This window comes from Corvus kubaryi, unplaced genomic scaffold, assembly GCF_017639235.1.
Source record: "Corvus kubaryi isolate FWS band 111438036 unplaced genomic scaffold, C.kubaryi_AGA036_p1.0 split1-131, whole genome shotgun sequence".
Classification (NCBI taxonomy): domain Eukaryota; kingdom Metazoa; phylum Chordata; class Aves; order Passeriformes; family Corvidae; genus Corvus; species Corvus kubaryi.
This window is the reverse complement of record NW_024582073.1, coordinates 30,246,253-30,267,712: the sequence shown is the minus strand read 5'-3', so window position 1 is coordinate 30,267,712 and position 21,460 is coordinate 30,246,253. Positions and strand designations below refer to the sequence as shown.

At 69.3% G+C, this 21,460-nt stretch overlaps 2 protein-coding genes across 3 annotated transcripts in view; one reads left to right on the top strand and one right to left on the bottom strand.

The window, feature by feature from the left end:
- Positions 1 to 11,103: 11,103 nt before the first annotated feature.
- PCGF1 (polycomb group ring finger 1) lies at positions 11,104 to 14,358 on the bottom strand. Of its 2 annotated transcripts, none has more exons than XM_042053701.1 (9): positions 13,982 to 14,358; positions 13,108 to 13,213; positions 12,862 to 13,014; positions 12,450 to 12,521; positions 12,253 to 12,361; positions 12,103 to 12,136; positions 11,878 to 11,961; positions 11,723 to 11,803; positions 11,104 to 11,263 (listed from the first exon to the last, which is right to left on the bottom strand). In XM_042053701.1, the coding sequence occupies exons 1-9, from the start codon at positions 14,075 to 14,077 to the stop codon at positions 11,216 to 11,218; spliced, it is 783 nt and encodes a 260-aa protein (XP_041909635.1). In that variant the 5' UTR covers positions 14,078 to 14,358; the 3' UTR covers positions 11,104 to 11,215. The 2 variants fall into 2 exon arrangements, with proteins under 2 accessions (XP_041909635.1, XP_041909633.1); XM_042053699.1 differs by having other exon boundaries at positions 11,878 to 11,964; positions 13,982 to 14,349.
- Positions 14,359 to 21,225: 6,867 nt separating this feature from the next.
- The window catches only part of TLX2 (T cell leukemia homeobox 2), a 3,996-nt gene continuing 3,761 nt past the window's right edge, over positions 21,226 to 21,460 (top strand). Inside the window, exon 1 of the mRNA XM_042053433.1 lies at positions 21,226 to 21,454. Within this exon, the coding sequence (XP_041909367.1) occupies positions 21,248 to 21,454 (207 nt within the window). The 5' untranslated portion in view covers positions 21,226 to 21,247. The remainder of the gene's footprint in view (positions 21,455 to 21,460) is intronic.

Below are 21,460 nucleotides of genomic sequence, written 5' to 3'. Positions count from 1 at the left end.
CCAGCCCCGCGATTCCCGTTCCACCGCCTTAAAGCCCCGGGATACCGGGAGGAGGAGGAGGAGGAGCTACGGACGCCCCCCCTGTCGAGGGGGGGGGGGCCGGCCCCCCCTCCGCCACTCCCGGGGCGCAGCCCCGCGCCTCCCCCCCGTCGTCTCCCCCATTTTAACCCACCCCAGTGGGTCCCCCCTCCTCCTCTGCTCCCTCCTCATCCTCACCGTGGCTCTTACCCTCACCCAAAAATTTATTGGCTCTTTTGCTCTAAAATGCCCCATAAAAGCATCGGGGCCGCGGCTGGGAGTGATTAAGCCCTTTTGGGTGGGTTTTGGGTTTCAGAGCCATAAATTCCCCCCCCCCCCCCCCCCCATTCCCGCTGCCCTTTCCCGGTACAAATAGCTCCGGGATTTCGGCCGCTCGTAAAAATCCCGGGATGCCGCACACGCAGGTGAGGCCCGGCTGGCGACGCCGCGTCCGGATTATCCGGCGGGTTTGGGGCTGGGGGATGCCGAATCGCCCCTCTGGAGAGGTGATTCGGCACCCCCCAGCACCAATCCCATCGGGTGACCCCATGGATCTGTCGCTGGGATCGGGGACATGGCGAGGTCACGGGGGTCACGGCGGTAATGAACCTGCGGACGATGCGGGGGGGGCCGGTGGGAGCACACGGAGCCGGGTTGGGGGAGCAGGTGCAGGGGGGTCCCGCCCCGCGCCGATGCCAGGATTATGGAAGGGGGGCGGGGCCGGCACGGCGGGGGGGGGGGGATTTTTTCCAATCTTGCTGACAAAGGCAGAACGCGATCTCCCGGCTGGAAATCGGAGTTTGACAAATTCAACCTTGAAATTTCCCAGCAGCCGGAGCAATTAAAGGCCGGCGGGTGGGGGGGGGTGGGGGGTGGAGAGAGGGCTCGGTTTGGGAGAGGGACACGGGGCCCCTCGCACGGCGGCGTGCCGGGCACAGCGGCGTTTGCACGGATTCCTCGCACGCGGCTTTTGTCCTCTCCGCAGGGCGCGGGGAGATGGCGGAGCTGCCGTGGCCGCACGTGCCGCCGGCTCTCACCGGGGGATGGAGCCCGTCCCGGGATGCAGGCGAGCTGGGACCCCCACGGGGACCCCCACCCCCCCCACGGGAGCTGCCGGTGGTCCTGGACTCGGCTGGACCCCTGTGAGCCCAGTACTTTCCAGCAGCACCGCTGGCATGAGGCCACCGTGCCGGCCACAAGGCCCTGGGAGCCCGGTGAGCAGGGAATGGGGGGTCACAGCCCTTCCCAGGAGTCCCAACCATTCCCGGGGATCCCAGCTCCGTGGGGAGGCCCTGATCTCAGTCCTGGTTTAACGCTCTGGGACACACACTGGGAAATCGCTTCTCAGGGTGATTCCATGTTCTCGTGGTGATGGGGAATTGCGGCCGCCCACCCGCTGAGCAAACCCCTCTGGAACGCTCCAGCTCCTCCGGGGCCAGCGGGATCTCGGCGGCCGAGTCCCGGGCTGGGAAAGTGGGAGTGCTCCCACCGGGCTGCGACACGGAAATCTGCAGGAACCCGGCACATCTCCAGCAGTGGTGCTCACCCTGATGGATGGGATGTCACCCCCCCACCCCATCGTCCCCTCTGATCAACCCCCCATCATCCCCACGCATTGCTCCTCAGCAGTTGTGATGAATCCCTGCGCCCCGGGATGCTCCCAGATCATGGTGCTGGCACCTCCTTCCCTCCGTGAGCCCCCACTCGTGCCCCGAGGTGGCCGGTGAGACATTGCCGGGGTGGGTTGAGCCCCCCACACCCTGCCCGACCCCTCCAGCTTCCCCCCGGTGTAGGAAGTGCCGGCTCCAGCTGCCGGGAACACAGGATGGGAAACGCTTTTCACCCCAAACCAGGCCACAGGGTGGGAACAAAACGAGCCCTTGGGGGTTTTGCAGGAACATGGGAGCTTCCTGCGGGGCCGGGAGAGTGCCAGGCGCTGGCCGGGTGCCCGTGGCCCGAGGGGGCGGTGATGGGCACGTCCACGGCGTGGGGCTGAGGGCACCCCAGGGCACTACAGCTGGTGTGGCACTGACAGCCTCTGCCTTGGTCCCACTCCTCCACCCCGGGGGCGTCCCTGGGGGGTCTCTGGGAGGTCACTGGAGGTCTGGGAACTCAGCTCCCGGCCACCTCCCAGCCCCTCACGCCCCATCCCCGCCATGAGCAGCAGCGGGGCCCACGCGTGTTTGTGTGTGTGTGTTCACATGAGTGTGCACATGCGAGGGGGGTTGTGTTTATGCGTGAGGGGGCACCGAGGGGGTGTTCGTGATGGGGCTGGGGCTGCCGTGTCCCCCCACCCAGCATCCCCCATCTTGGGGGCTGCCGCGGCTCCAAGCACCGGCAGCTCCGGGTGTTCCCCCACCCGGGGCCGCACACCTCCGCCAGCTGCCGGGAGTGGAGTGCCAGGAACGGGGTGCTGGGGTGCCAGGAGCGCGGTGCCCGGGTTCCGGAGGCGGGGTGTCAGGAGCAGGGTGTTGGGGTGCCAGCGCAGTGCCGGGGGTAACACAATTAGGGGTGCGGCGCCCCCGTAACGCGCCTCCCCCGCCCCGCGCCGCCCTGATCCATTATTTATCGGCTCCATCCCAATATTGCGCCGCAGCGCTCTGTAACGCGATTAGGGCCGCGGCCCCGCGCGGCCCCGGCACATGGAAATCGCTGGCAAATGAATTTTCCTTTAATAAGGGAACAGCTCGGTGCGGAATTAAAGTGTAAGGAGTGGCGGCAGCGCCGGGGGGGTGCCGGGAGCCCCCCCGCGCCGGGGGACGGGACCCCAGCAATTACTGGCAATAAATCTTGACCCTGTGGTGGGCTGGGACCTCAGTGGAGCTGCGAATAATGGGATTACACCTGGCTCCGGTGGATGGGGATGGATGTGTCGGGAGTCGGGGGAGCCAGGGGAGACGGGGATCCCTCCCTGGGGCTGTTGGCAAATCATCGATTCATTAACACGAGCGGCATCGCCCCCCGCGCTCCGGGGGGGCTGAGCACGGGGGGAGCGTGGGGGAATGGGGTGGGATGGAATGGGATGGGGACGGGAATATGGACATGGAGGACAGTGCAGGACTGGGGACACACGGGGCCCTGCACGTACCTCGACTGCTGCCACACCAGTGTGTCCGTGTGGGCACAACCAGCCCAGCAGACTCCCCGCGGCCGTGTGTGCGGGCACAGCTGTGTGCAGGCGTGTGCAGGTGTGCAGAGGCACGTGCAGGTGTGCGCAGCCGTGTCCAGGTGCGCATGGAGGGCTCACGGACACACACCAGCTCACATCCAGAGCCGCCACACGCGTGGAGCCACGTGTGCCAGTGCCAGGGACGGGCCGGGGTCAGCGGGTCCCGCCAGCCCCAGCCCCAGCTGCCGCACCCCCCCCCCCCCCGCCCCGGGATCCCCTGCTCGCTCCGGGGCCTCCATTTGTGCCTGGGCCAAACTCCAGCCAAATGGGCCGTGGGCGGGGGGGGGGTTGCATTTCAAAGGCTCCGGCTGCAGCAAACGCCGCTGCCCCCCCGCCGAGCTATCGCCCGCCCACGCCCCCTGACCCCCGCACGGCACGGCCGGGATGGCGGGGACTCCCTGTCCCCTGCCCCAGCAGAGGGACCCGCTGGGACCCCCATGGGGTCGGGGTCCCTCCAGAGTTGACCTGCGGCTGTGGTGCGGCGGGGGCACGCCGGGGTGTTGGGGCGTGGGATCCCCGTCCCGCCGTGGGGCAGGGCCGTGCCCGCTGCCCACCGAGCGGGGTTTTCTGTGCCGGGGGAGGGGGGGCAGCAGCGGGATGGGGCGGCTGGAGAGGCTGGGGGGCTCCGAGTGCCTCCGGCGGGTGCCTAGCGTGGGGCACCCCCAGCCTCCCCATGGCACCGGGACCCCTGGGAGACCTGCTGTGGGCAGCGGGACGGTGGCGGGTGCCGCGGCGGGGCCGAGGCGGCGGCGGGGCCATGAGGATTCAATTAGGGCTGAGCGCGGGGGACTCGGCTCGGAAATGGCCCGTCTGGGCGTTGACAGCCCGGCCCCCGCCCAAGATGAACGACCCCCGGATTAAAGTGCGGAGGGGTGACAGGGGCACCTGAGCAGGGAGGGGGCTGGGGCGGCTGCTGGGGGACGGGACCCCGCCTTTGGCACGGCTACGGGACCGCTGAATGGCCGGGAGGGGGTCCCCAATGTGGGGGGGGAGGGGGGGAGACGTGGCACCAGGGCCACCCCTAAACCTGGCTGGGGACACCTCGAGCAATGTGTGCCCACAGTCCCTCGCCGCCACAGTGGTGGCAGCAGAGTGGGGGCACCCCGGGGGTCCCACGGGGCTCTGCCATGCATAGGACGGGGGTGGTGGGGGGGCGGCACTCGCCCCTGTCATCCCGCAGGACCCCGAGGGGACCGTCCGTCGCTGCGAGCACGGCACAGGGCTCGGGGGATCGATGGCCGCGCGGGTCACCGCTGCCATTAACCCCGGCGAGGCAGCGCCCCGAGGTTAATTAAAAAGTGAAGTGCAACGAAACGCGGCGACGGCGGGGGGTGACAGCGGCGGGGGGTGACAGCGGTGATGGGGCCTGACAGCAGCGTGGGGGTGACAGCGACCGGGAGTGATGGGGGTTGGCACTTGTACGGGCAGCGGGCACGGTGGGTGCTCCAGGGGACACTGTGGAGTGCAGCCGCCAGCAGGGGCTGCCACACTGGGAATGGGGGTGCGGGACAGCGGGGGGGCAGGTGGCACTCGGAGTGTCCCCGTGTCACACGTGCTGCCTGGCAGAGCCTGGTAGGAGGAAGAAGAGGCGTCGCAGAGGAAGCCCCATCCTTCCTCCTCCTCCCACCCCAGCGCTATTCTTAGCCCCGGTCTGTCCTGCATCCTCCCCGCCTGGCGGGGTCCGGCCCTGCGCCCCGCGGGACCTTCGGGGTGGGACAACGGGGGGACCCTAAGCGGGGACAACACCATGGGGATCCCGTCCCTCTCCGGGCCTCGCTCCCCGCCCCCAGCCGCCACCGTAACTTTAGACCCGACAGCTGCTCCGAGCCGGCCGCCTGCAGCCCTCACGGCCCCCGCAGTCCCCACGCCACATCCCCCACGGCACGGCACGGCACGGCACGGCACGGCACGGCACGGCACGGCACAACACTGGATATCCCCATTCCCTGGGGGCTGTAGGGGGGTCTCTGCTACCCTGAGGCTGGGGCGAGAAGAGGGAGATGAAGCCCCTGGTGCCCCTCTTGATGTGGGGAGACGAGATGGCACGTGGCACCCATCTCGGAACGGGAACCGTGATGACTGTGTCACCCCCATCACAGAGACCCCGAGGCCACTGCCTGTCCCTGGGACGCGGGGACGTGTCGCTGGGTTTGGGGATCGGGGAACGGAGCCCCACCGGGTTTGGGGACTGAGGGATGTCCCTGGCTGGGGCAGAGGCTGGGCGGTGCCCGTGGTGACTGAGCCCGTGGTGACCCCGCGTGGCGGGACCCTCGCGGCGAGGCGGGCACGGCGGGGTCAGCGGCGCATTCCTGCTCCCGCGGGGCGATCCGGTTACCGGCCGGCCCAGCCCCGGCCCCGGCCCCGGCCCCGCCATTAATCTTCCCGGGTGCCCTTTGGAATTTGCCGCCCGAGGCCCCGGGGGGTGTGGGGGTCCGGGGGGCGTAGGAAGAGGTGGGGGGATGGATGGGAATGAGGATGGGATGCAATGGAGACGGGGATGCAATGGGGATCCGGATGCAATGGCGATGGGATAGGTACAGGGATGGGGGTGGGGAGGGAGCAGACCGCAGTCCAGCCCTCCAAGAGCACCCCCTCATCGTGCCGGGTTCCCCCCGTTCTCCCCAGTCCCTGTCCCACCGTGAGAGCCCGGTGCCGCCGTCAGAGCCCCGGGATGATGGCGGCGCGTCCCCTCCCTGCCGGGATCACATGCAATTATCCGGCAGACGGAGACGCGGCATTGCAATAACCCACCCAATTGATTTAGGGATCAGGGGACTGGTGGGCGACAGCCGTGGCAGAACAAGCCCCCCCCGGTTGGAGAGGGGCTCTGGGGAGAGTCCCCGGCCTCTGCTCTGCCATGGGACCTTGGCATCGATGCCAGCCCAGCCATGGCGGGGGCTCAGACCCGCGTGGTGCTGCCGGGACCCCCCGTACCGGGGTCTGAGCAGGGTTTGGAGGGTTGAGCGGCTCCCGGGGCGCCGGCTGTATCCCTGCTCATGGAGAGGGAGCCGGGAGCGCCGTCCTGCTGGTAATGGAGCCGCTGGCCCCGAGGGACGAAGGGTTTCCTGCGAGGAAGGTGGGACAGGGAGGGGAAGACAATAAACCCCAGGAAATGCTGGGAATAGCGGAGGGAACGGCCGTGCCGTCAGCGCTGGGCCCGGACGGAAGCCTCGGGGCGCTGGGGGCAGCCAGACAGGAGTGGAGGGACCGTCCTAAGCCCTGGCACATCGGTTGGGCTGTCGTGGACACTTCCAATCTTGCTGTGATTTGTCCCAAATCCTAACCCCGGGGTTATCCACATCCCGTTATACCATCGGGAGTCAGGGGAATGGGGGGTTCACAGGGAAGGGACCACAGTGATGTCCATTCTGATAGCACCATGGCGCTCTGGTGAGTCCTTGTCCTGCCCTGGCAGGTCCCAGGTGAAGGTGGGCTCGGTGGGAGCCCCTTGTCGGGCTGTGGCCGTGGGCACGCGGACATCAAACCCCTGTACTGGGATTGCTGGGAAGCACCAGCGCGGATGGGCCGGGACAAACCCACCAGGAAACACCGACTTCAAAGGGTGGAACAATGGCGGGATGGCGAGCGCCACCGCACTGGGACCCCCAGAGCACTGGGACCCCCACGGTGGCACTGGGGCCCACACCATGGCACTGACACCCACACCGTGGCAATAACACCTGCTTTGTGGCACCAGGACCCACATCGTGGCACTGGGATCCACTTCACGGCACTGTCACCCACATGGCGTTGGAACACACATCATGGCATCAGGACCCATGCCACAGCACTGGGAATCACACCACAGCACTGGGAGCCATGCCACAGCACCAGGACCCACACCGTGGCACTGGCACCATGGCACTCATGCCGTGACACCCACACCGTGGCACCAGCTGCCACGCCGGGGCACCAGCACACAAACCACAGCACCTGCACCAGCCTGGCCCTGGGGACCCGTCTGGCACCCCCGAAGAGCACCCACACCTCTGTGCCCACCTGTTCGCCATGTGTGCATCCCCTGTGCACTCCATGGCACGTCCCATATCCCATCCCATATCCCAGTCCCTGTCCCACCCGTGCACGGGGCAGAACCGCAGGCATTGGAGCCTCCTCCTCGCATTCCCATCCCGCCGATCCCGGTGGGGCGTGCCAGGACGGTGGTCCCGCAGCGCATCCCCCTGCCCGTGCTGACACGCAGGAAGCCGGGGGGCGCGGGGGGGCCTGCAGACATCAGACAAAGGCTTGGAGGAAACTCGGGCGGCCAAAATAAACCGGGAGATGTGAGGGGGTGCCCTTGGCCCCGCTCCCATGGCCCCACCACCCCTCGCACCCGTGCCAAGAGAGGCTGGCGGTGCTCGGTGCCCCCTTTGCTGGGGACGTTCGCCCTGTGACCACCCAGCAGCTGGGACTGGGCGTTCAGGGAGCCGGCGAGTCCGGGGATGCCGGTGGCAGGGCTTGGTGCCACGGCTTGGTGCCACGGCTTGGTGCCAAGGCTGCTCCCATCACCAGCCGAGCTGCTCCGAGCAATCCCGGGGGTTCCCTGGGGGGCTGCAGCGGGTGTTGGGGTCCTGGGGGCGGCACTTTCCCAGGCCCTGCCATGACCCCTCTGTCCGCAGGAAGATGCCCCTCCCTCGCCCCCCTTCCCACGCCGGCGGGCATCCCGGTGCCAGCGCCGGTGCCCACATCCTCAGGAAGCGGACAGGAAGCACAGGGCCGGGGGGGCCAGCGGAGGTGAGGAGGGCACAGTGTGGGGGGGGGGGGGGGGGGGGGGGGGCTCAGCGTGGGCCCGTCAGAACCCCCTGGCGTCATTTAGAGCCCCTCAGGCGGTGACAGGAATTAAATTGCGTTTGGATTTTCTCATCAGCCTCATCCCGGTGCTTCGTTACAGGGAGCGTCCCCGCGCTGGCGCGACGGCTCATTCCCGTCGTGACAGCCGCGTGCCCGTGTCGCGCGCCGCTGGGCATGGAGTGGGGTGGGATGGGATGGGATGGGCACCACAGGGATGGCCGTGTGCTGCCATGGGCCCAGTGAGTGCTCTGGGGTGGGAGGAGATCAGGGTGTGTGGCAATACTGTGTCACACGTGTCCCCACGGTGCCCACCCGGCCCATCCCACCATCCCAGTGCCCACCACGTGCCGGGATGCCGGGCATGGCCCCTCACCCGGCAATGGGGTGTGAAGGTGTCGACGCCTCATCTGTCTTTGTCAGGGCTGCGTGGAGCCGGTGCTGCCGGAGCATGGCAGGGACGGTGCAGCCGGGGGGGCTCTGCACAGCCGGGGGGCTCAGCAGCCCGGGGTCCACCGCCTGTGCCCACCCCCAGGTGGGACACCCAAAGTGAGAGTCCATGGGGCTGGTGGGTTTTGTGGGGTCTTTGCAGGGGGCGGGGGGTGAGCACCAGTGAGGGGCGGGGTGGGGGTTGTGGGGTAGGAGGGGGCAGTGCCTGGCGACACTGGCATAGGAGGGAGGGGTGACGCTGTGCCCCCCGCCCCGGGCTGTGCTGTGTCCCCATTGTCCCCCACTCTGGCACAGGAGCTGCAGGGCTATGGGGGCGGGGGGCTTGGGGAGTCTCTCTGTGGGGTCCCTCCCACTGACCTCTCCCCCCCTCCCCCATACTGCACCTGCAGCCCCCTGGCACATCCGTGCGATGTCGCTTCTCACTCCCCATCCGGGCCCTGGGACCCTCCAGGCTGGGGATGCCACCACCCCCAGCGGGAGCCCTGGGGGTCCCACATAGCCAAGGAGCTCTTAGGGGTCCCATCCTCCTGGTCATGTGGGTCCATGCCATGCCCAGATCCTCTCGGGCAGAGCTGGGGACCCCCGACCGTCCCCCAGGTTGACAGGGGGATGAGGGGCTCAGGTTTCCCTCTCTGCCGGGCTGGAGCCGGGGGCCATTAGCCCCCTCAGAGCATGACGGGGCAGGGGGACATCAAAGTGCCTTCAGCGTGACTGCGCCTCGGGGGTACAGGAACATCCCCCCAGTACCTGCCCCTGCCACGTCGGATCCCCCAGCCCGCATCTCCCCCCTCTCCGGGGCAGCCCCCGTGGGCGCTGGGGCCAGGCCGTGGGCGGGGGGCTCATTTACCAACGTCAGCCCCGCAGTTGGTTTGAATTAGGCTCCTCCGGGGCCGGCGCTGATAAGGGAGGGGGTGCAGGACTGGGGGGGCGTGGGGGGCTCCGGGGGGCTTCCTGCTCTGCCGTCTGTAACTGACTGCCAGAGCCGCTGCTGACAGACACGGGGACAGCCCCCGCCTCCATCCGTCCATCCATCCATCTGTCCATCCATCCATCCATCCACCTACACACCCACTCCCCCACAGGCAGCCCCGGTTTGGACCCCCGTCCTACACCCCCAGCCCTCCAGCCCTGTTTGGAATTCCCATCCTGCACCTCCACTCCTCCAGCCCTGGTTGGCACCCCCATCCTGCACCCCCAGCCTTCTGGTGCCAGCTGGGATCTCCTTCGCACACTTCCATCTCTGCATCCCCATTTAGGGTCCCCAACCCATCCTTCTGACCCCAGCTGGGACACCCGTCTTGCACCTCCACCCTTCCAGCCTCGGTTGGAACTCCAATCTTGCATCCCAATCCCTATGGCCCCGTTTAGAACGCCCATCCTTCTCCCCGACCCATCCAGCCCTGTCTGGGACATCCATCCCGTGCCCCAAACCCTCTGTCCCTACTCGGGACGCCCACGTTGCACCTGAAGCCCTTCAGCCCTACTGAGACCCCCATTCTGCTCCCCCAGCCCTCCAGTCCTATTTGGGACCCATTCCACACGCCCCCCCCTCCCTCTCCAGCTGGAACCCTAATCCTGCACCCCACCCCTCCAGCTTCATTTGGAGCCCCCATTCCGCACTGCCATCCCTCCAGCCCCGCTTGGGATGCCCCTTCCTGTGTCCCCATGCTCCGACGGCCCTGCAGCCCCCGCGTTTCCCTCCGTCCTTGTGGGGGCCCGCCCGGTGAGCGATGGCCGACAGCTGGGCCGGGCCGGGCCGTAACCGGATCCCCCGGCAGCGGCAGCGGCAGCGGCGGCGGCGCGGGGGTTCCGGCGCGGGGGACCAAGAGCAGATCTCAGTGCGGGGCCGGGGGTGAAGGATGGGCCACGGCGCGCCCTCCCCGGCGTGGGCACGGGGCACCCGGTGCCACATCCACGCGAGGCCGGGGTGTCCCAGACCATGCCCGCCCCAGGATGGGACACCCGGTTCGGGGAGAGAGGGTGGGGGTGTGATCCCCGACAGCCGCCCGGCACAGCCCGGCACTGCCACCACCGTGCGGGGGGGACGGAGCGGGGTCAGGACCGGGGCGTTTTGAGCCTTTTGAACCTTTTGAGCCGCAGCCAGGGCCCCTCCGGAGCCGCGTTCCCGGGATCCCCGGGATCACAGGGATCCGGCACCTGTTCCTCCCGCAGCACCGGGGGCCGCAGCCCCACCCCAGGGACAGCCCCGCCGCCGGGACCCCCGCGCCCGCAGCTGTGCCCGTGGCTGCCGCGCGCGGATCCAGATGGCGGAATATTATCCCGGGCTAATTAGGGCCGCGCGGGGCGGGGGGGCTGCGAGGTTCCCCCCCTTCCCCGGCAATCAAAGGGCCGATGACTTTATTAAGGCTCATTATGTGGGGCGGGGGGCCCTGAGGGGCCGGACACGCGCCAGGCAGCCGTGACGGGATCGATCTGGGGAGTGCCCTGCCCGCACGGCTGTGCGGGGCTGAGGGGCTGCGAGACCCCCCGGCACGGCAGGGGAATGGGGATGGAGGGGGCTGCACTGCCCCACTGCCCACAGCGCACCCCCAAGCTCCCCATGGCTCAGCCCCCCACATGCAGCCCCCACAGCTCCTGGAGCTGCTGGTGCAGAGGGGACCCTCCTGAGACCCCCACAGCAGCCCCCAGTCCCCCCAGACAAAGCAGGGAGTCAAGGGGGCTTTTCCACAATTTTATTCCAAAAATAAACTCGAACTGGGGGTATAAGTTATGGGGGGTGGGGGGGCGGGAGCAGGGCTGCATTGGGGGGGCAGCGCCCACCCCCCACCCCTACCTCCTCTTGTCCTTGATGCTGTAGTGCAGCACGAGGGGCGCGGGCTGCGGGGCAAGGCAGGGGTCAGAGCTGGGGGATTCCAGCCCAGGATGCCCCTTGGGGCAGAGACCCCAAATCCCAGTCCAGGTACCCCCAAGACAGGGACCCCCCCATCCCAGCCCCTGACCCCTCAGGCCCAGGACTCCCTCCCAGCCCAAGATCCCCTTGGAGCAGAGACCCTGAACCCCAGCCCAGAAGCACCCTGGGACAGGGACCCCCAACCCCAGCTCGGGGACCCTCCTGGGGCTGCACCCTGAACCTGGCCAACCCTTTTGGGGACCCCCCATTGCCCGACCCACACAGGGGCTGGGGATCTCCCCAGATCACCACTGTGGCCACCAACATTAAAGATCCTCCATCCCCCAACCCCATACTGCCCTGAACCACACCCGGAAGGTCATCCCATCACCTCCCCGGTTGGGTGAACCCCAAAATCAGAGGTTCTCGTCCCCCCTGATGCCCACCTTGCCAAACCAGCGTGAGAGCCAGAGCTGCTTCATTGTCATGTGGTCGGGGAGGGGCTCGTTGTCAAACAGGATCTGCACCTGCATGGGGAGGCTCCATCAGGGGGGCCAGGACACCGCTGGGGGCTGGGAACCTCCCCTGGACCCCCACTCACGTGCTGCAGGGGCAGCCCCAGCCGGTGGCACAGGACCCTCCGCAGGTGTCGAATCTGCGCCCGCACTGAGCACCTCACGTACTTCTGCTGCAAGGGGCAGAGTGAGTTGGGGGACTGTGGGGGCCTTCGAAGACCCCACACCCCTCCCAGGACCCCACACACCCCCACCACGGCCAGGGTGAGAGCTGGGGGCCAGGGGTGGGAGCTGCAGGGACCCCCACTCACCTGTAGCACAGCCTTGCTCTTGTCCTTGCTGGAGCTGTGGTGGGAAGAGAAAGGGACACGTGTCCTGGGTCTCAGGGGTGGTGACCACGCCCAGTGTCCCCCGTGTCCCCTCCACACCCCACTGAGGGGCTGCAGCCCCCCTGGACTCACCTCAGCTTCTCCAGGCAGAGTGAGACGTGCTCGTCGTAGCGGAAATAGTGGGCGCGCGAGTGATCGAAAGTGCTGTAGGGGAGCCCCATGGGGTCACCCCCCACCGTGTCTGGGGACACAGGCGGCACCATCAGCCCCCTGCACCCCCAGCAACCCCAGCACCACGGCTGGCTGCCCCCCGTGCCCCCCTGTCCCACCGTCACTGCTGGGCTGCGTCACCCGGTCGAGGCCACGGGACTGGTAGAACTCCCGGATCCGCTTCTCCTCACCTGCAAGGGAGAGGTGGCTCAGGGACACACCTGGGTTTATCTGCCCCTGAGGGGGGTCTCTGGCTGTCCTTGGCACCCCCTCCCCACTGCTCCCACTGCACCAGGCCCTTGCCATAGACCCTGTCCCAGTCCCCATCCCTCTCTCTCTCCCTGTCCCATATCCCCACTCCTGTCTCCGTTCCCATCTAGCTCCCCATCCTGGGCCCCATCCCCATTTCTGACCCTCTCCAGCTCCCCATCCGCATCCCTGTTCCCACGGAGACACATCCCTGCTCCCACCATTCTTCCCCCAAGCCCCCCCACACTGTGCTGCAGGCCATGCCCCCCGAGTCCCCCGTACTGTGCTGCAGGCCGGGCACCAGCTTGTAGACGATGTCCTGCATGACCCGGTCCAGTTTGAGGTTGAGCAGCGGCTGCGTCTCGTGGATCTTGGTGTTGCACATGGGGCAGTACTTGCTGGTCTGTAGGTACTTCACGATGCAGCTCTTGCAGACTGGTGACAGGGACAGGTGTGGGGGGGCTGGGACCGCACCCCAAAGGGACTCACAGCCCTCCCCAAGCCCCCCACCCAGGCGGGGACACTCACAGGTGTGCAGGCACTCGGTGATGGTGGTGGCGTCGATGAAGTACCCGGCACACAGGAAACACACGATGTGCTCGTTCAGCTCCTTCATCTTCACCTTCACCTCCTCCTGTGGGGACACCTCACTGTCACCTGGAGCGTCCCAAGACCACCCTCACCTGTCATCTGGAGACCCCCGAGACCACTCTAATCCTTCACGTGGAACCCCTTAATCCACGGAGCTTCTCCTGCCGTTCCCTTAATATGCCAGAAAATGGGATTTTGGGGAGGGTTGCACCTCTTGCTTTGCTTTAATATGCCAGAAAACGGGATTCTGAGGGACTGCCCCCCCTGTCTTGCCATAATATGCCAGAAGACGGGATTTTGTAGGGATGGCCCCCTGACTTCCATTATTACACCAGAAAATGGGATTTTGAGAGGTTAGCCTCACTGTCTTACTTTAATATGCCAGAAAATGGGATTTTTGGGGGGCTATGCCTCCTGTCTTCCATTATTACGCCACAAGACAGGATTTTGGGGTGCTGCACCCCCTGTCTTGCCTTAACATGCCAGAAAACAGGATGTTCTGGGGCTGACCCTCCTGTATTCCCTTATTGCACCAGAAAACGAGATTTGTGGACGGCTAGATACCCTGGTTTGCCTTATTAGGTCAGGAAATGGGATTTCGGGGGTCCGGGGACACCCCCAATCCGGTCCCGGCCCCGACCCTTGACCACGCCCCTTTTCACTGGCCCCGCCTCCCCGCACCGCCCCTCGGTCTCACAGCGCCCCCCAGCGGCGCCGCCGCGGCACCTCCCTTCCCCGCCCGAGCTGGTCCCCGGTGTCGCCACCACCGCCTCCTCCCGGTGCCTCCCGCCCTCCCGGTACGGCCGCTTGCCTCGTTCCGCAGCGGGTCCATCTTGTAGACGGCCTGGAGCTGGTTCCGCAGCCGCATGGCGATGGCCATCGGGCCCCCCTGAGGAGGCGACGCCATCTTAGAGCCGCCTCCGCCTGTGGCCTCGCGCACTTCCGGGTTCGGGGCGGGGCCGCGGCGAGCGGCGGGACTACAACTCCTAGCGTGCCCCGCGCGTTGCGAGTCGAGGCGGGCAGCGCAAGCTCGGCCGTGTGCTGACCCTTCACCACGACCCACAGGGAGAGGCCCAGGATTCCGGGACCCCCCCGACCTCGTCCGTGACCGGGGGACCCGCCGGGAGCCGCCGCCACCGGACCCGCTGTGTTTAGGGGAGGGTGTTCCCGGCACTGACCAATAGCGAGAGGGCATGCTTTTGACGGACAGCAGCGGCCGCCAATCAGAGAGGGCGCTACGTGCGCGTGGTGCTGCGGAAGGCCGCCAGAGGGCAGCAGAGCAACGCGGGGGAATGGGAGGGGCGGGGGGGGCCCAAGGGGGAGTGCGGGGGGGGGGGGGTGGCAGGGGGGGGAACCGGGGGGACGGGAGGGGTCAGGGCGGGTCTGAGGGGGTCTGGGGGCTGCGAGGGGGCACTAGGGGGGCGGGGAGTCTGAGTGGGGCGCGGGGTCCGTGCGGGGGGCTTAGGGAGTAATGGTGGGTTAGAGGGGCCCGTGGGGTGTGCAAGGTCTTTGGGGGTCTCGGAGGATTCGGGAGAGAACACGGGGGTGTCCCGACTGGGGCACAGGGTGAACTGCGGCGGCGAGTGCCGGGCTGGGCTGAGGGATGCAGTGGCACAGGCAGCGGTGGGGTACCGGGGTGCTGGCAGCGTTGGGGTGCCGAGGTGCAGGAGGAGCTGCAGTACCCGGGTGCTGCAGGATTGGGGATGGCACTGGCAGTTCGGGGTGCCGGGGCACTTTGGGGTGCCAGGGTGCTCGCAGTTCGGGGTTCAGGCAGGGTTGGGGTGCTGCGGTGTTGCTGGGATACCGTCGTGCTGACAGTTTGGGGTGTCGGGGTGCTGTTGGTGCTGACGTTTGGGGTGTCCGGTGCTGGGGCGCTGGCAGGGTTGAAGTGCTGGCAGTTCGGGGTGTGGGGTGCTGGAGTGCTGGCAGGTTGGGGTGCCGAGGTGCCGATAGTTTGGGGTGCCAGCGGAGCAGCCCACGGCCCCACCCAGTGCAGCCGGAGCCGCGCTAATGAAGGTTTGGCTCAGGGGAAGCAGCGGCCGCGCTAATGCGGAGCCGAGACGGGTTCCCCACGGCCCCTCACAGCCTTCCACGGCCCCTCACGGGCTGTGCACCCCCCGGACTCCAGACCGGACGGCGGGGAAGGCTGCTGCCTGCCATGGAGTGGGAGCGGGCAGAGGACCACGGCGGGACCCCCGAGCAGGAGCTGGCACCCACCACCCTAGCGTGGAGCTCCTGGCACACAGCCGCGCTGCCAGCCCTGCTCCGGCACCGGCTCCGCACCGGCTGCCACGGCCAGGGACAGTGCGTGTTTGGGGCTCCTGGATGCATCTCGGTCATGATCTCGGTCCTGATCCAGGTCCAGCTGCTGGTCCCGGTCCCGGATACGGGTCGGAGCACTTATGCCTCCCCGTCACCTCAGCTGCCTCAGTGTGCCCAGTCCAGTCGCGCTGTCCCTCCTGCCCGACCGAAGCGTCTAAGCCTGGCCCCGTGCGACACCGGCCGAGCCCCAGTGACCCCGGTGCTAGCCCCCCGTCCCGGGCCGCGCACGGTGTGTGGCCGGGCCCCGAGACCCCCGGGACCCCACCGGGAGCAGCACGAGCCCCTGCCGGTGCCGGTACGCCGGCGGGCAGAGGCTCCGGACCAGCCCCCGCCCCGCCGCCCGCCCACCCCCTGCCCGCGCCTCCGGGGAGGCGAGAGCGCGGCGGGGGCCGGTGACCCCCGGCTGGGGAGGGTCTGGTCCCATCTGTACCTGCCAGGAGCCATCCGGGGAGGGGCAGGGGCCTGCGGGGGTCACAGCGGGGCCAGCGCGGCCCCGCGGAGGGGCAGCATCGCTTTCTGCCGCCGCCGTGAGGAGAATCGGCACCGGCACCGCACCCGGGACCGGCACCGATACCGCGAGCCCCGGCCGGGCGAGGAGCGGGGTCTGTGGGTGGCTCCGGCACGGGCCCCGCGGGACCGAGGGCAGAGTCCCGGGGCTGGGGTCCCGGCAGCCGGTACTCCCGGAGCCGCCCCCGCCAGCCGGGCACGCGCGAGGCCGCGGATCCATCTCGGCGTTAATAATTGATGGCGGGAGCCGCCGGGGCTGCGCGGGGCTGCGGGGCCGAGGCTTTTAGCTCAGCCCTGCTCAGATATTCAGCTCCATTTCCGCGGCAGGGCCAGGGCGGCTCCTTCTGGGAAGTGCTGCCGGGCGCTTTCCCGGCCGGACTCCTCGTTGGGGCTGAGCGAGGCTGGGCTGAGGCTGGACACACTCATGACCGCAGTGGGCAGCGTTACGGCCCTCCCCCCCGCCCCCCCCCCCCCCCCGGTCTGTCCCACTGCACCGTGGCCGGAGCTGAGATCCTGTCCTGGCATCCCCATGGCCAGAGCTGCTGTCCTGGCCCCACATGCCGGTTCTTGGCCCTGTTAGGCGCTCTCTGGGGGCAGTGTGACTGTGGAAGGGGTGTCTGCCAGCAGGTGCCAAGGTGGGCAAGGGGCTGTGATGTTGTGGGCATGGGTCCACCAGGGTGGTGGGCAGGGGTCCCTGTCAGGTGAATAGGGGTCCCCCAAGGAAGGCAGGGGACCCCCAGGGCAGACAGGGGTCCCTGGCAGGGTGGGCAGGGGTCCCTTTCAGAGCGGGCAGGGGTCTCCCGGGGGGGGCAGGGGTCCCCCATTAGTCCCTCTGAGGTGGGCAGGGGTCCCTATAGGGCAGCGGGGGCTGGGCACTCATGGACTGAGCTCCTGCCTAATGCACCGAGTACATCTGCAGAATCCAATTAACCTTCGATAACGAGGCCCTGAGCGACGTGGCTGTCAGCGGCCACCAGCCACCGGCACTCTGTGGCCCCCCGACGGGTCACCAGCCCACCAGGACGGGCAGCACAGCCCCCCCCCCCCCCCCAGCAGCCCCTGGCTGGTGTCAGACTCTGGGGACGTGGGGATGGGCACCCTGAGGGCACTCGGTGTGGGAGAGGGTACTGGTGTGTCCAGCCATGTGTCCCGTGGCTCCTGGGCACTGGTCCCACTGACCAGTCCTGCAGCCCAAGGGGTGGGGGCTGTGCGTGCCCCCCACTCCCACAGCAGCCCCCCGGGCCCGGGCCCGGCCCGCGGGCCGGGCCCCCACGGCAGCCCGGGGGGGCGGCTCCCGGCCCCGCGGGAAGGGGGCCGGCCCTGGGGGCTTCCCCCCCCCGCAGGGCTCCCCGGGACCCCCCCTCGCCAGGGCGGTGCAACCACATCACCGCTGCTGCCCCCCCCAGCCCAGACTGTGTCCCCCAGCCCCTCTGACCCTGCTCCCAGACTACGGAGCTGGGGCCACGGGGTGGGTTTGACGGGGGTGGCCCGTGCTACATCCCCAGACCGGACCCCCAGCACCCACTGTCCCCCGCCGCAGGGGCTGCAGCCTGGGTGTGCCCGGGGCGAGCAGCCCCCCAGCAGCCGGGAGTTGGCGTCACCGTGCCACCACCCCCGCACTCATGTGGCACCCGGCTCCTCCCCGAGGACACCGCGCAGACGCCGAGGGCCACCGTGACGTCCGAGCGGGCGACTCGGCCGTCGGGTCCCCGGGAGCCCACGGGGGCCGTCCGCGGCCACAGTAACCCCATCCTAACTCCGTAGTGGCCCCATCCTGGCTCCATCCCGACTCTATCCCATCCCCATTCCGGCCCCATCCATCCTCATGCCAGCCCTCCCGGCGTGTCAGCCGGGTCGGGGTGGGCACCGCGCCCACCGGCTGCTGCCGCCTCACCCCGCGCACCCCGTCCGGGTGCCGGCGCCCGCGGCGGGCGGGCGGCGGGGGGCACCGGGAGTGTTTCATGCGGTTAAGAAGTGTCTGATTGAGGCAGGAGGCGCCAGCAGCTCCCCCGGGAGCCGCAAGCCAAGGACTGGAGGACCAAATGCAGGCTAAAGTAATCCAATCTGGGCTGGTTCATCTAATTAGCCCAGAATTAACCCAGCAGCCAGAGAGGAGCTGACTGTCCCTCCAGTTTGCCAGTGGGTTTGGGGGGAAGCGGGAGGAAGAAGGGGACGTCCAGCGGTAATGAGATTACGGGGGGGAGCGGGCGGGAGCGGGTGCGCGGCAGCCTCTGGCCGGTGGGAACGTGGGGCCCTGCCAGGTCCCCTCCGCGCCATCGCCGTGATGGCCGGGGCACTGGGGCGGCCGCCGGCGGCACCGGGGACAGGCAGGGACCCGTCCTAGCGACCCCCGCCCCAGCAGCAGCTCCCGAGCCCGCGGCGTCCCCGTGGGGGACGGGGGCACCGGCACGGCCAGCACCGGGGACGTGGCACCACGAAGCCGCGCAGCTGCACCGGCAGCTTCAGGGCAAAGGTGGGGGACGGGGCAAGGAGCCCCGGCAGCTTCGGGCAGCACTCCCGTGGTGGGGCGGGCAGGGGCCAGACCCCACAGACCCCATAGACCCCATGTGCGACCCCCTGCTCCCAGCACGGCTGTGCCGAGGGGCAGAGGGGCATGGAGGGCACGGGGCAGGGAGATGCTGGTGTAGCTCTGGTGGTGGCAGGGCCTGGCGCTGCGCTGGCTGAAGGCTGATTCCCTCCTACAAGTGGGCAAATGCTCCTTTTTCTGCCACATCCCCTCTAGCTGTCACTGCCACCCATGAGAACCGCCAGGTCCAGCTCCTTGGGGTGGGAGGAGGCACACACCGAGGACACGGGGGTCCCTGCTGTGGCCGACAAACGAGGACGGGTTTGTACTGGCACACTGGGGGGTCCCGGGCGCAGGGACCCTGCCTGTGAGGGGCCCTTGGCCAGCGGGGTCCATGGGAGGGGGACACCCTGCACCCACAACCAGGGTGGGAAGGGGCTCATGACTCTTTGAGCACCCTCAGGTCTTCCCTGCGCCCTCCCAGGGCAACCCTGGCCGTGGTGCTGGAGGGTGCAGGGCAGGGGGGCTGCTCCGGCCGGGGGTGCAGCCTGCAGACCCCCGTGGGCATGGGGCGGGCCCTGGCGCAAGCAGGCGCCGGGTGAGCCCGCATTTCCCCCGGCCCCGTCACAGCCCCCCAATCCATCTCCCGGCCCGGCAGATTCCAGCCCCTGGGCACGGCAACATCTGCCTCCTGCTCCGGGTTCAATTAACCTGCTGCCGCCTCCTCCTCCGGCACCGGCCATTTCCTCCCGCTGCCACTGTCACCGCCACTGCCGCCACTGTCACCGCTGTCACTGCCACCGCCACCGCCACCACCATGGCTGCACCCCACGGGGTCACAGCGGGTCCTTTTGCCGCAGCAGGCCCGGAGCCGGTGGCTCTTTCCGGGTGGAAAAGCCGCAGCGGGAGCGCTGGGATTTGTCCCGGCACCTGCCGGGCTGCGAGCAGGAAACACCAGAAAGCCACGGCGCCTGCAGGGCAGGGTCCTGGTGTTGTGTCCCCCTTCCCTTCTGGGCACACGAGGCTCCGTCGGTGCCCTTGGTGTGGAAGGGGGCAGCTCGGCCGTGCCCGGTGCCGTGGTGGGACGCGGGCACGGCCGAGGGTGGCACAAGCGTGTGCCCGTGCAGCCCTGGCGCCCGCGGCCCCACACCCCGGCAGAGCTGCGGCTGCAGGGACGGGCACCCCACACTGCGGCGAGCCTGGGACCACCCGGTGCCCCCCGGTGCCTGCAGTGCCCCTGGGATGTGAGGTGCCCCGGGGTGCGCGGTGCCCCCGGTGCCCCGGGGCGTGCCGCGCTCCCGGTGCGGCAGCTGCAGCCCCCGGTGCCGCCGTGATTTACAGGCGCAGGCCCCGGTAATGTCATTTGCCCCAGACCGGTGGCGCCAGGGTGCCCGGGAGGCCGCCCCCGCCCCGCCAGCCCCTGTCCCGGGGCCGTGACCCGCCCGGGAGCCGCCGGGAACCCACCCGCGGGGCCGCCGAGTCGCTGTCGCGATAGTCGTCGGAAGACCCGGCCCAGCCCGTGCCGCTCTCCGCTGCCGTTACCGCCCGCCGACGGAGCCGGGCTGGGCTCTGTGACTGGGCTCTGTGACCAGGAAAGGCGGGGCGGGGAACCGGGGTCCATCCCAGGGAACTGCGGCTCGGGGATCGGGGTCTATCTCCGGGAATGGCGGGGCCAGGGGTGTCGGACTCCATCGCCCTGAACAGTCTGGTCCGTGGAAAATGGGGTCCATGCTACCGGGAACGGCAGGTCCCAGGGAACGGGGATTCATGGCCCGGGAACTGAAGGTCGGCGTGGGGGTCGGTGCCCCTGGAAAGGCGGTTTCTTGGGAACCGAGGTCCCTGCTACCGGCAACGGCGGCTCGAGGAGATCGGGATCCATGTCCCGGGATGGGTCCGTGTTCTGGGAACGGCGGGTCGGAACACCCCCTGGGTCCCCGCACCGGGCGCGTCGGTTCCGGGGCCGCCAGATCCATTCACTCCCGTATGGACAGGCTCGGCGGGAACCGGGCTCGGAGCGAACCCTGCGCAGCCCAGGAGCCGGTCCGTGCGCCCCGCGATAACGGCGCTGGGGCAGGGACCGCTTCGTGCGCCCCGGGAGGGACGGCTGGAAGCGCCGACGGGGCTGCAGACGGAGCGGGGACGCGGAAAGGCGCCGCGCTGCTGCCCGGTGCGGCCGCGGCTCCGGTGGACCGGGGGGGGGGGGGGGGTGCGGCGGACGCCCCGGCGGGGCGAACGGGTACGGAGCACGTCGGTGCACGGCGGGCGTCCGGGGACCGTGCGGGGCGCAGGCGCTCGGGACCCGACGGGCCCGTCCGCTCGTCCCGGAGCCGGGGCGGGGGCCCGGAGCGGCCGGGGGCGGGGGGGCCCCGGGGCGGGGGCGGGGCCCCGGGATGTCAATCACGGGGCGCGGCCGCCAATCAGGGCGCAGGCGGTGGGAGTTCGGCCGGTCCGGATGGAGCGGGGCAGAAAAGCGCGTCCCGCCAGGGCCCGCAGCCCACCCGCGCTCCCGCCCCGGGGCCGCCAGCGGCTGCGAGCCATGCCCCGCACCCTGCCCCGGGCCCGCACCCGCACCCGGCACCTGCCCCGCACCTTGCTCCGGGCCCGCACCCGCACCTTGCACCGCATCCTGACCCGCACCGGGCGCTCCGCGCTCGTCCCCGCCACCGCCCCCCGCCGCCCCCCGGCCATGCCCGCGCCCCGCCGGCTCTGAGCGCGGCCGGGATGGAGCGGGAGGGCGGCGGCCCGGGGCCCCCCGCGCCCCACGAGCCCATCAGCTTCGGCATCGACCAGATCCTGGGCGGCCCGGAGCCCACGGGGCCGCACCGGCCGGCGGCAGAACCCGACTACGGGCTCTACGGCAGCGGGTACGGCCCCGCCGGTCCACTCGGCTCCTACAACCTCAACATGAGCATGAACGTGAGCGTGAACGTGACC

Bases quoted from the DNA above. Each gene is read 5' to 3' on its own strand.
- PCGF1 (XM_042053699.1), bottom strand. From the start codon at position 14,077: ATGGCGTCGCCTCCTCAGGGGGGCCCGATGGCCATCGCCATGCGGCTG. The intron at 12,522-12,861 runs GTACGGGGGACT...TCTCCCTTGCAG, and splicing joins GGTGCCCGGCCTGCAGCACA to GTGAGGAGAAGCGGATCCGG. The intron at 12,137-12,252 runs GTGAGTCCAGGG...TTCCCACCACAG, and splicing joins CTCTGCCTGGAGAAGCTGAG to CTCCAGCAAGGACAAGAGCA.